The sequence below is a fragment of the Metschnikowia bicuspidata genome, assembly GCF_001664035.1.
Source record: "Metschnikowia bicuspidata var. bicuspidata NRRL YB-4993 chromosome Unknown METBIscaffold_4, whole genome shotgun sequence".
Classification (NCBI taxonomy): Eukaryota; Fungi; Ascomycota; class Pichiomycetes; order Serinales; family Metschnikowiaceae; genus Metschnikowia; species Metschnikowia bicuspidata.
In genome coordinates this window covers 1,664,028-1,676,388 of record NW_017387734.1, presented here as the reverse complement: position 1 = coordinate 1,676,388, position 12,361 = coordinate 1,664,028, and the positions used below count along the sequence as shown (strand labels likewise).

Below are 12,361 nucleotides of genomic sequence, written 5' to 3'. Positions count from 1 at the left end.
TATACGGCGCGCGGCGCATCGCCAGGCATAGCTGGGGCATGGCCATATTGCACCCAAGCACCGGTGCTACTAGTCGTTCTTCTCAACAACCAGCACAGCAGGTTTTTTTCTTTGTTTTCGTCTTTGTTTTCGGTTTCCATGTTCCCATGAGCTCGCGGGGCCTCTTTCTCTACGGCACGCTGCGCAAGCAGTTCCTACTGGCATTGGACCGCTCGCCCATGCTCCAGTCACTATGGAGCCAGCAAACGGCCTCGGCCGTCAACGTGCCCCTGACCCTCCCGCTCAGCATGCCCCTGAAATCTCAGATCTATCTGGACGTAGCCCTTACTAACGCCGGCAAGCCGGCCGTGCAGGTCAAAGCCAAGCAGGGCCTTGCCTACGTCAAGCAGTTGATGCGCTTCTACAAGCACGGCGTGTCGGCCGTGTGGCGCAACCACAAACAGGCAAAAACGCTCATGAAACAGTCGTACAAAATGTCCGGGTCGCTCGGCCGCGCGGGCCGGGAAACGGCGGTCCGCGTGCCCGGGCCCCGTGCGCTCACCCGCCACATGGCCCAGCACTTGTACATGAACCTTGTCGAAAACAGGGCCGAGAAGGCCGCCACCACGGGCGACGTGGTCCGAGCAGGCGCCGCCGCAGAGGCGTGTGTCTCGCCGGGGCTCCTCGGCATGTCACGTGCCGACTTCCAGTTGCTCCGCCGGACGCCGCCGGACTTCGTCAAGATCCCGGCGTTTGCCGTGCTCTGCGCCATTTTCATGGAGACCACGCCGGTGCTCTGCTACGCGTTCCCCGAGCTCACGCCGCTGACGTGCGTGCTCCCGCTGCTTCTCCCGAGAATCTGGCGCCCCGGGCCCATGAAAGACTTGCAGGCGCAGATGACCCCGGCCGAAATCGGGCTGGTGGCCGACTACATGATGAAAACCGCATACAACATGCCGCCGCGCCACGTGCGCTTGCTCTGCGCGGCCTTGCGCTTGAAAACGAAGTATGTGCCCTCGCAGATGTTCCCGGAGTTTGTTCTCCGCAAACGGCTCCATGACTACTTCAACTACTTGACCGTGGACAACTACTACTTGAGCGGCATGAACGGCGACGGCAACGTGTGGAACCTCGATGTGCAGGAGCTCGTTCTTGCGTGCTTGGAGCGCAACTTGGTCGACGACTGCAAGGCCTTGGTGGGCGTCTTGAGCTCGGGCTCCTTGGAAAGCCGGGCCGACGCCTTGGACGCTTTGAGACTCAAGCTTGTGCGCTTCATTGCCGACTTTTCTTCGGCCAACGTCGGCTACTTGGCGGTCGGCCACTTGCTTGAGAGCCCGGATGTGAAGACGGTCACCAAGTGGAGGGAATCGGGTCAGTAAACGCATTGCGTGGGGAGCTTCTGGAAGTTGGCCGGAAGCAAAGGGCATGAACTTTCTGGGTTTTGTGAGAGGCGTGCCAGAGTTGGGAGCGGCAGATTGACTGGCTCTGGACAAGGAGCTGGTCATCACCAAATTTGAACAGTAATAAGGCCAGGGAAAGGACTGGCTGCTCCGTTGCTGGGAACGCTTTGTGATATAGTGAAGATGAGCTGGATCCTGGAAGACCACCGGTCATGTATCTGGCAGATTACTCATGTAACAATAGGAAGTCGCACGTTCAGCACCATTTGATGATGGACTTCTTTCACCATCGAACAATATGCACAGGGCCAGATACAAGTATAATCATGGCTGCTCCGGACCGGAGTATGAGTGTTGAGAGATGCAAATCTTTTCACAGTGCTACACATGCTTCGGCGTCGTAGCAAATATTACCAGCCGTCTCCATTCTCAAAATTTTTGTGATGATTATTCTTGTCTTTGGGGAACCGTAACGGTTCGTCTCCAGATATACGAGTATTTCACCCATATGATTTCCTCCAGCTTTCCAGTCCCAAATATAAGATCACTGCTTTTGTTCATTTATGCTAAACGGTACAACGTCTTTCCTGGTCGTTTTTTCTGCAAAAGGTGGTTTGATCCACTGGTCTCATACTTTGTAGGCAAAACATATGCGCCAAAAGACTACATCGATTGGCACTATTTTTACTTCACACTCAAACTGCTCATTAGGGTTTCACCCCAAATAAAACGATTTTGATTTTTATTGTTGTTCTAGGGTAGAAGTAGTGCAGAATGATAGGAGCACACAGCTACAATTCAATTCTAACAGTGGATTAGAGGCCAATTTGGACAACTATGTGCAAAACTTGAGTATTCCCCTCTCGTTACTAAAGATTGCTAGCTTGGCCCATGCTTCTAGTCATTTTTTTTTCTAATATTCGCCTTGTGCGAGTTATTCACTTGGAGTTTGAGCTGCAAACACAAGCTTTGAGTGATGTATATCATTTCTTTGAGAATGTTTTTCAATAAGAAGGTCTAATTTATTTGAAGCATGAGCAGAGCAGATGAACTGTATATTTAGCTGTCGATTGGTTCTTTGCTCGTCGTTGCATCGAATTTTCAGTCAGTTGAGCAAATATCTTCTTCACCAGGTCCAATGAACGATGTGAATTAAAGAGATGAAATGTAGAGATCGAGATATTCTAAGATTCTAGTAATAATGACAAAGTCGAGATATGCATAAGCAATGAAAGAACCAAGCTTCTGTAGACCTGCAAAGAAGCAGAGAACAAAACACGAGAGTGCCTAAAACTTAATTATTGACTATTACCGATAAAGGCGCGATGTAATGAAGTCCTGTTGTTTACAAAATTCCCTGCATCTGGTATAAATGTGCAAAGTCAATTATATTGGGCTTCAGCTTCAAGCTTCAATCTATTTTGATAGAATTTAAGTGATACACATTGAAGACAATAAAGCGGCAGCAGCTCATTCATGTATTCTACTTCGGTACAAGTCAGCAAATTGGGATATGCTTTAGCACGCTTAATAATCCTAAACACTCTATGCAAGATTAGCATCTGTATGCATTCTGACCGTGGGGAATCTCTATTCAAATCTCTTCAATGTCGAATTTCCTTAGTAAGCATTTGAGTAATTTGTAAGCTTTAAATCCCATTGATATTGCAATATATAAGACATTGAATATTCCTTCAAATAGCAGTTTGTGCCTTTAAATCATACAAAAGAACAATCAACTCTATACCTCGCAATGGTGTCTCAAATCATTCTCCAAACTCCTCCCACTGAAAAAATGAATTTGTCTTGGGGTCAGAGCAACTCGACTTTCAAATTGATGAGTTCTGAACTTCCAGCTGTCAAAGATGGTGAGGTGAGAGTCAAGGTTTTATATTTCTCAAATGACCCCACTCAAAGATTATGGATTTCTGCCGGTCAAGACCCCAAGAGACAGTACATGCCTCCAGTGGTTAAAGGTGAAGCCATAAGAACTTTAGGTTTGGGTGAGGTGCTTGAGTCAAAGTCTGACAAATATGCAGCGGGGGATGTTATTACGGGTGTGTTTCACTGGGGTGACGAACTTATTGTTCCTGAGGCTAGTGTTAGTGGCAAGGTTGACAAGTCTCTTCCTTACGAATGGTACTTATCTGCAATTGGTCTCACTGGTTTAACCGCGTACTTTGGCTTGCAGAAGATTGGTCAATTCAAAGAAGGCCAGTCCGTGCTTGTTTCTGCTGCTTCTGGGGCTACAGGTTCTATGGTGGTTCTGCTCGCGAAACACCTTTTCAAAGCATCCAAGGTTGTTGGCATTGCTGGCTCTGATGAGAAATGCAAATGGGTTGAGTCTTTGGGAGCGGATGTCTGTGTAAACTACAGGGACGCTGACTACAAGAGTAAGATCGATAAATTTATGGGAGAAGAAACTTTTGATGTCTATTATGACAACGTTGGAGGAGAAATGTTGGATTATGCGTTGACACGTACTAAAAGATATGGTCGCATTATTGCTTGTGGTGCTATTTCTGGTTACAATGACGCGTCAAAGATGAGCGTCAATTGTTGGGGTGAAATCATTAGCAACCGCTTGACAGTGCAGGGTTTTATTGCATTTGACTTCTTCTCTGACTTCCCCGAAGCTACCAAAGATATTGTTGCGGTTATCAAGAGCGGGAAAGTGAAAGTAGACGAAGGAGTCCACATTGAAGATGTCTCCAAGTTCGAAAATCCACTCGAGAAAATTCCTGAGGTTTGGAACAAGTTGTTTACCGAGGAAAAGCCAAGGGGAAAGTTGTTGACTAAGTTGGCCTAGGTTTTCAAATTTATTAGGAAACTTCAAGTAAAAACCCTTTAAATTGACTCTATAGTTTTTATGGTCTGTAAATTTTTTATAAGACGAGTTACTCAGCACCATCCAAGAAGAGTACTGTTAAATGAATAGAATATATTATTTTGAAGAGATCAATCGTCCTTGATCTTTTCTTGAACCGTTTGATTTTATACTGAATTAAATTTGTGCCTGAATAGAAACCATGAAAGCTCTTTCTTTTAATTATTGTCTTTTCATTATTACTTCCAGCACAACTGTTGTCAGCCCTTCTCCACTTGAAGCGTACTGTACAAATTTTTTGCAGCTCACAAAAAAGTCCTCAGTTGTATTAAAGTGTTTATGGTGATATAAATTGCTATATTTTGTGAGAAGGAATCTTTTTCGAGCCTTGAGTGGCTTTGGACTCGTGACAGCATGCCATGCCAATACTCACAAGTCGGTGAATTGCTTCATAATAGACAAAATACGCTAACAGTGAGTTAAATTTTTGAACATCACTTAAGAGATGTACTTGGGTAGTGAAAAGCTTAAAATCAAGTTTTTAGTCGACTCACTCGAAAGTGAGAGCTTACAAGATATTCATTTAATCCGATGATGTGTGCTTGCTTGTAAGCCCAGATCAAGATGCTTTTTTTGATTTAACGTATACTGCCTTAGGTCTGAAGAGCAGCGTCAGAAAGACTATTACTCAAAAATAAGGATGCTAAGTATTGCCTCGTTAGATACTTACCATCTTAAACTAGAGATGAAAAAAGAGCATGAACATTTTCTAGATCCAAATCCCCAGGTTAGTGTCAATTTCACTGAGCCTTTTACGTATTTTGTTTTGATCGACTACCGCCCAGCTGAAACTTTTCTAGACCTGATGAAACCCTAACCTCACATAAAAAGTTCTTACTGCGGAAGATATTTGTTTGCGAAAAATGTCTATCGTAAGCTTAAGAAAATAGAAAGCATCCGATTCTACAACTGGTCAAAATTTGTTGTGTATTTCATCATGCAACATGATTTGGCTTGTCTGCAAGTGATAATTGCTTACAGAAACTTTCCCCAATTGAATAATCAGTGACTTTGTTTTGAATAAGTGAAGACCGGCTTGTAACAAAACTTGTCTGTACTCAGGCCTTATAGCACAGAACCTTTTATCCAAATACTGGAAATCGAATGACCTGCCACGAAATTGAGATTTCACGGCGTTTCCTCCGTAATAGTGCCACTTAGAAGACTCTGTGTGGTATGAACTTTGATTAAAATTGAGTCAGTGGTGGCCTTTATAATTAATTACGACGATGCAATACAATGTACCTGATGAATAACATAATCAATGCAATAATGTCAGCATTTGGCGCCACAACCAAACATCTCGGTGCATTGATTAAGTACCAAATCGCTCGGAATTACTTGTCGTAGTGTAAGCCTAACAATCTTGACCGTCAAAGGTGGACATATTTGAGGTCTGAATTTACTGGAATATATTCTTTGAACTACCAAAACAATAAGAAATACGCTTTCAAGTCTGATAAAAAATTCTTGGGTAATTTTTTTGCTCCAGAATCCTAATGATATCTTGGCAATTGTAGATAATTTGTTTGTTGGAAGTATTGATTTACACAAAAGGTCCATTGGACGAGTCAAGATAACAGGTCTATCAAAGTAATTATATGCCAGAAGCAAATACACCGCTTGATCACAATTGGGACTAGGTGAAGCAACGGGGTTTGCTTCTTGAGCTCAAAATATTGCTTTAAAAACATTGTGTACATGTCTTCCTCTCTCTCTTTGATTCAAGCTAGCTATATCTTTCCATACGTTTTGGCTCATTCTTCAGTCCTAACATCAGTAACGTGCACTACTTTCAAAATTATTTAGATATTGAACTTATTTAATCTTTTATCGAGTTGCTGTCCCGAAACATTTAGAGGGAACAACACTTCAATATTCTCCTGGTAGTTATTTTACGAACCTGATATTTACGTACACCGGCTCTGACAGTTGAAAGTTTCTCTCCAATTTTTGTACCAGGGAATAATGGGTCCGGAAAATAAAGGATGATATGAAATTAAATAATTGAGAGAGTTCCATGTCTCTACCACAGCAGCGCTTCCTTGGGATTTTTGCGCCTTTCGATTTTTGGCTCAAACTTTCTGATTGCTTTCTAATATACTTTGCCGAAGTATCAGACATCCAGGCACATCCAGCCTATTCCATACAAATGTGGATCCTGGGATATGCGTGTTGAAGATATATATGTGTTTAGGTCTCTGGCGGTTCCTGAGTAAGCTGGTGGGTCCGTATATTCAGGTCAATTGCCAGAACATAGACATGGTCGAAAAATTTGGTATAGTAAAATTCATGGATCTCTCTCTGTCGTGGTCTGTGGTCATGATGAATTCAAGCTCGGTAGAGATTCTCGCCTCCTTTAAATCGGAAGTTTTGAAGTTGCCCTCATGAATTTCCTTTTGCTATCCCCGACCAATTTGAAAAAAATGAAGAAAATGTTTTTGAGGAAGGTTTTTCAAGATGGCCCTATATGGCTTGCAGTTCTATATCTCTAAACTCCACGCTATCACTTCCAAACATGTTGTTCAGAATCTGTACCAAGCTGACACGTGATGTAAAACAAAACTTTGTACTCAAGATTCTGGGCTCTTATACTAGCTAAAGTCTTTCGGACAGCAGTGTTTTTCAGAAATTTAAGTTTAGTCAGTTTGCTTGTGAAGCCCATGACTTGTGCTGGTTTCGCAAAGGAAACATCAACCTAGAAGCCCTGTTTGGAACCAAACGCGTCGGTTCACTGTAGAACCTTTTGTTGCTGAACAAATTAGACAGATCCAATTCTGTCACCGTTTAACAGCTACAACGACAAGCAGTGGGGCAGGGAGATCAACGAAGGAATCCAGGGTTTTCACGGCGAGATTGGACCTCGGCCAACCTTAAAAGAGTTAAATTGGGCTTGCCAATCTGGGCTGTTATGGCGACGGGTTCGTGTGGCTAAAAGAAAATTCATTTACTCTACGAAAACTAGCTGTAGAACTTAAAGAAGGTATTGAAAACGTTATCAATTAAGTAATTTCATAATTTAAGTTGGATAATAAAGGTGCAGATTTCAAATTTTTGTCCTTTCTTTTAAGAACGGAAATAATTATAGCGGGCCCTTGCGAGTAATTGATGCGAAACGGCTGCTCGTTGTGCAGAATCATACACCCACCAAGTCGACTTTGAAACACCGTATTTTTCAACAAAGAAAAATGCTGGATATTCGGCTCGGAAAACGTGGCACTCCACACAAGCTCAACACTCGGATTATCAAATGGCATCAGTTTGGCCATCAAACAGAGTGCCTTGGAAACTATACATGGCCGCGCATAGAGCGAGTATAAGCGCGATTCTGAGATAGATAAAGCCACGGAGCGTCAAAAGACTGGGGATGTTGTGCAGCTTATCATTTTATTTTTCTGAACGCTCATGCTGAGTTTTTTCTCCTGTTTTAATCTCCCAAACTAATCCCCAAACTAAAGGCCTGGACAGAGCTGCAGAGTATTCGGTGCATTTCCCGAGGGCTCGCTAATAACAATGATACTCAGAGATATCTGACATGTTGGTGGCATGAAACTGCACATTGCAAGCTTGGCCCATGGAATACTGAAAGCTTTTCTTATAGGAGTGAGGGGGTTCTCTTGCTCCTTGAAGGTTAATTATATAAGCTCTAGTCACCCCACGTATGTTTATACAGATAACTCTATTATTATTAGATACCCATCCAGCACCTCGCCCCAACGCGCACCCAGGCCCCACGGGTCACATGATCAGCACAGGCCTTCCACCATACTCCAGTAGAGCCACCAGTAGAGCCACCACGAAATCCCCGCAAAACCAGGTGAATTGCCCCGGAAATGCTGCCCTCTCAACTGCCGGTGCCAGGGGTCACCACGCCCATTGTCATTTCCAATACAGAGCTCTCGGGGGCGCCGTTTACGGCCGATGACATCGTCACGGGGTGCAAGGTCTATGTGTTCAAGGAAAACGAAAAGAGACTCGCGGAGATCTTGCAGAGCCACGTCAAAAAGGGCCAGAGGCGGTTCTATGTGCATTACCAGGACTACAACAAGCGGTTGGACGAGTGGGTGGCGGCGGACCGCATCGACTACTCCGTGCCGTTGATAATGAAGGAGGAGGAGCCCGAGGAGAAGAAGCCCACCAAACTGAAACTGAAGCTGAAGCTGAAACTGGATCTGAAACTGGGGCCGAACCTGAAACTGACCCTGAAACTGGAGCTGAATCTGAAACTGCTGCAGAAAGGCGGTCCCGGCAAGGCCCAGGCCGACGAGTTGGACCTCGACAACTTGAATGTGCAGGGCCTCAAAAGGCCCGGCGAGGAGGAGCTGCGGGAGGACGAAATCAAGAAGTTGCGCACCGGCGGGTCCATGATCCAGAACCACTCGGAGGTGGCGCGTGTGCGCAATCTCTCCGCCGTGATCTTGGGCCTGTTTGTCATCGAGCCGTGGTACTTCTCGCCGTACCCGATCGAGCTCACAGAAGAGGACGAGATCTACATCTGCGACTTCACGTTGCTGTACTTCAGCTCGCGCAAGCAGTTCGAGCGGCACCGCGCCAAGTGCCTGATGAAGCACCCGCCCGGAAACGAGATCTACCGCGACGAAAAGGTCAGTTTCTGGGAGATCGACGGCCGCAAGCAGCGCACGTGGTGCCGCAACCTCTGTCTTCTCCTGAAGCTCTTCTTGGACCACAAGACGCTCTACTACGACGTGGACCCGTTTCTCTTCTATATCATGACCAAGAAGTCGCCGCAGGGCCACCACGTGGTGGGCTACTTCTCCAAGGAGAAGGAGAGCGCGGACGGCTATAATGTGGCGTGTATCATGACGCTCCCGTGCTACCAGAAAATGGGGTACGGCAAGCTCTTGATCCAGTTCTCGTACATGCTCTCGAAAGTGGAGCACAAGAACGGGTCGCCCGAAAAGCCGTTGTCGGACTTGGGCTTGCTCTCGTACCGGGCGTACTGGACGGATGTGTTGGTCAAGCTTCTTGTGGAACGCGCCAACCCGCATCTCTGGCGGGAAAACAACGCCCAGCGGGAGGACCGGGACACCGGCCTGCCGCCACCACGCACCGCGAGCGGGCCGCTGGAGATCACCATCGAGGAAATTGCCAACAACTTGTGCATGACCACCACGGACGTGCTCCACACACTCGCGACGCTTCAGATCATCAAGTACTACAAGGGCCAGCACATCATAGTGATCACGGACCAGATCATGGCCTTGTACGAGAAGATGATGAAGAAGGTGCGCGAGAAGAAGAAGCACGAGCTCGACCCGCAGAAGTTGAGCTGGGTGCCGCCGTCGTTCACGGCCAACCAGTTGAGGTTTGGCTGGTGAGGCGCGGGCGGCTCTTTGGCTGGTGGGGCTGCATGCGAGGGCTGGCTCTGCGCACTGCTATGCTAGGACATGGGAGAGTTGTTCGGGGAACGCTGGTTCAGAGCTGCCTCAGTTGCCCGGGGGCCGGTTTGTGAATTTGAGACTATCCAGCTGGCATTCCAGGCGTGACCGTGTTCAGCAGGCCTTGGCAGACACCATTCGAGTGATGCTTATTCGGTAAAACTGTTTCCGTCGGCACTGTTTCAGTTGGTGCGGCCCCTGTCCCTGTTCTCGAACGGCCGTTGCATAGTTGAGATTCTTAATTGATACTTTTTAGTGGGTTCACCTGCGCGAATCGCTCATCAGACGTTGTCTGGATGTGCTTCGATGGACATTGTGTGCGGGATACGAGTTCAGCCTGATGTTCAGTTGATTTTCGACTGCACTCTCTTGGGTGGCTCTGGCTCGGTTCATCTAGTGCAAGGGTCCCCCGAAATGGTAAATTTTCAGTTGGTACTACTTCGCCCTTTGCTTGCTAAAGTGGCACTGCTTGAGCGGCTTTCCGCGGGCGTTCCTTTAATGACGATATTGTTTCGATTGTTGCCTTGCTTTGTACTTTTCCGATTGATTTGCTTCGGTTGGTGCTCATCAGTCGGGATCCTGCGATTGTCCTTTTTCAGTCTTTCCTTGAGGTTTCCTTCCACTGATTCTGCCATATGGAATCTTTCTGGTGTTGATGCTGTGAACATGGTGCTTCCGTAATTGATTCCCTGCGTTGGTGGACGGATGAAACATGTCAGTTCACATAGTGCAGTGGTGCAAGTCTAAGGTTAATTCCGCGCCGACGCCTGTCAGCTTGCTTGGTGCTGGTTGAATTGTCATGATCGTTGCTGCAGAATGGGGTTTCCCTGTATGCCTCAGCCGATAGACCCCAGATTCCATACTTGGTGCTTCGGAATAAATGGGTACCTGACAGCTTCCGTCGCTAGACCCCAAATTCCATACTTGGCGCTCCGGAATAAATGGGTACCTGACAGCTTCCGTCGCTAGACCCCAGATTCCATACTTGGCGCTCCGGAATAAATGGGTACCTGACAGCTTCCGTCGCTAGACCCCAGATTCCATACTTGGTGCTCCGGAATAAATGGGTTCCTGACTGCCTCAGCCGATATACCCCAGATTCCCATACTGGGCGCTCCAGCATGGACATTTCTCCCGGTACAGCTCGATCCCCCACTGATCCTCTTTGCCGCGCCCGAGCCGGCACTTGACACAGCATCCGCCGGTGCTTCCGGCCCAGCCCTTCCTAAACCCACACTGCTGCCGCTCATCACACCCACCGACTTCGTCCAAGCGCACAGGCCGCCCGGCCTTTGGGAAACGCCTGCCGGCGCCGGCTCACTGGTCGCACCCCCAGATCTTGATGCTCTTGTCGTTCTCGCCCGTGATCAAGCGCGAGCCCAGCATGTCGAACGCAGACGTGTATATCACCGGCGAGGCCGTGCCCGGGGACGGCGTGGTCCGGCCGTCCTGCAACACGCGGCCCGACGCGTAGTCGAAGAACTGCATGCGCCCGTCGTGGTAGCCCGCAAACAACTCGTCCGTCGCCGGGTTCACCGCGAGCGTGTTGACGATGCCGCCCGCGTCGCGCGAGTGCGCGTCCACGTGCCCGAACTGGTGGAGGAGCCGGCCGCCCGGCAAGAGCCACTGGCGCACGCAGCCGGCGGCGTCCGCAGACACCATGGTCCGCTCGTGCGGGTGCATGTGCAACAGGCGCACGCCCTTGGCGTGGTGGGTCAACGTGACGAGGGCCCGCTGCTGGCGGAGGTCCCAGAGCCGAACGGTGGAGTCCATGGCCGCGGAGCACACCTGCGGGTCGCCCGTCTGCACGGCCAAGCTGGTGACGTCGCCGCGGTGGCCCGCGAGCACCATGGCCGGCGCCCGCGAGCGCATGTCCCACACGCGGACGGCCAGGTCGCGGCCGGCGCTGAACACGAGGTCCAACTCCGGGTGGAGCGCCACCGCGTACACGCAGCCCACGTGGCCGTGGTAGTCGCGCACCTGGCAGCCGGCGGGCGCGTGCGAGCGCTCCAAGTCCCAGCAGCGGAGCGTCTTGTCCTCGGAGCCGGAGAACAAGTAGGGGTGGCGGCGCGACACGGCGAGCGCACGCACGCCCAACACGTGGCCCGGGAGCGCCGCCCGCACGGCGCCGGACGCGAGGTCCCACACCTTGATCTGCGCGTCCGCCAGGCCGGATACGAACCACGCGTTGGACACGGGGTCCACGGCCAAGCTGCGCACCCAGCCCTGGTGCGCGCCGGCGAGCACCCTGCGGAGCGTCCAGGGGCGCGAGGGCCGGCTGTGCTGGGTGGTCTGGCGGGGATCGGCGCTTTGGCTGGCATCGGCGATTTGGCGGGTACCGGTGGTTTCGATGGCATCGGCGATTTGGCGGGGATCAGTGTGTTGGCGGGGATCAGCGCTTTCACTGGTATCGGCGGTTTTTCCTGGTATCGGCGGTTTTCCTGGTATCGGCGGTTTTTCCTGGTATCGGCGGTTTTCCTGGTATCGGCGGTTTGGCCGTGCCGAGCGCCCGGGGTGTTTCTGGGGCTTCTTGTGGGCTCGGCGGCCCTGGCGCCTGCAATATCTGGGACGCTGTCACGCGGCGCGGCGGCGCGGACGAGGGCGTCGAGCTTGACGCCAGCGTACATGGCCTCGCTGAGGTCGTCGCGCGGGAGCAAGTCGTTTTGTGCGGGCATTTCGGAGCGCAGGTGGGCAGG

General features: G+C 49.5%; 4 protein-coding genes across 4 annotated transcripts; 3 read left to right on the top strand and 1 right to left on the bottom strand.

The window, feature by feature from the left end:
* Positions 1-146: 146 nt before the first annotated feature.
* METBIDRAFT_44241 (uncharacterized protein) lies at positions 147-1,358 on the top strand (the record flags this gene model as incomplete). Its single annotated transcript, XM_018857765.1, has 1 exon — positions 147-1,358. The coding sequence occupies one exon, from the start codon at positions 147-149 to the stop codon at positions 1,356-1,358; it is 1,212 nt and encodes a 403-aa protein (XP_018711268.1).
* A 1,638-nt stretch (positions 1,359-2,996) lies between these two features.
* METBIDRAFT_32699 (MDR family NADP-dependent oxidoreductase) lies at positions 2,997-4,303 on the top strand. Its single transcript, XM_018856113.1, has one exon. The coding sequence runs from the start codon at positions 3,175-3,177 to the stop codon at positions 4,186-4,188; it is 1,014 nt and encodes a 337-aa protein (XP_018711267.1). The 5' UTR covers positions 2,997-3,174; the 3' UTR covers positions 4,189-4,303.
* A 3,539-nt stretch (positions 4,304-7,842) lies between these two features.
* On the top strand, positions 7,843-9,788 carry ESA1 (NuA4 histone acetyltransferase complex catalytic subunit). Its single transcript, XM_018854971.1, has one exon. The coding sequence runs from the start codon at positions 8,100-8,102 to the stop codon at positions 9,603-9,605; it is 1,506 nt and encodes a 501-aa protein (XP_018711266.1). The 5' UTR covers positions 7,843-8,099; the 3' UTR covers positions 9,606-9,788.
* Positions 9,789-10,982: 1,194 nt separating this feature from the next.
* Positions 10,983-12,340, bottom strand: METBIDRAFT_88159 (mRNA splicing protein; the record flags this gene model as incomplete). Its single annotated transcript, XM_018859286.1, has 2 exons — positions 10,983-12,088; positions 12,244-12,340. The coding sequence occupies 2 exons, from the start codon at positions 12,338-12,340 to the stop codon at positions 10,983-10,985; spliced, it is 1,203 nt and encodes a 400-aa protein (XP_018711265.1).
* Between the last annotated feature and the right edge of the window lie 21 nt (positions 12,341-12,361).

Bases quoted from the DNA above. Each gene is read 5' to 3' on its own strand.
- METBIDRAFT_32699 (XM_018856113.1), top strand. From the start codon at position 3,175: ATGAATTTGTCTTGGGGTCAGAGCAACTCGACTTTCAAATTGATGAGT.
- ESA1 (XM_018854971.1), top strand. From the start codon at position 8,100: ATGCTGCCCTCTCAACTGCCGGTGCCAGGGGTCACCACGCCCATTGTC.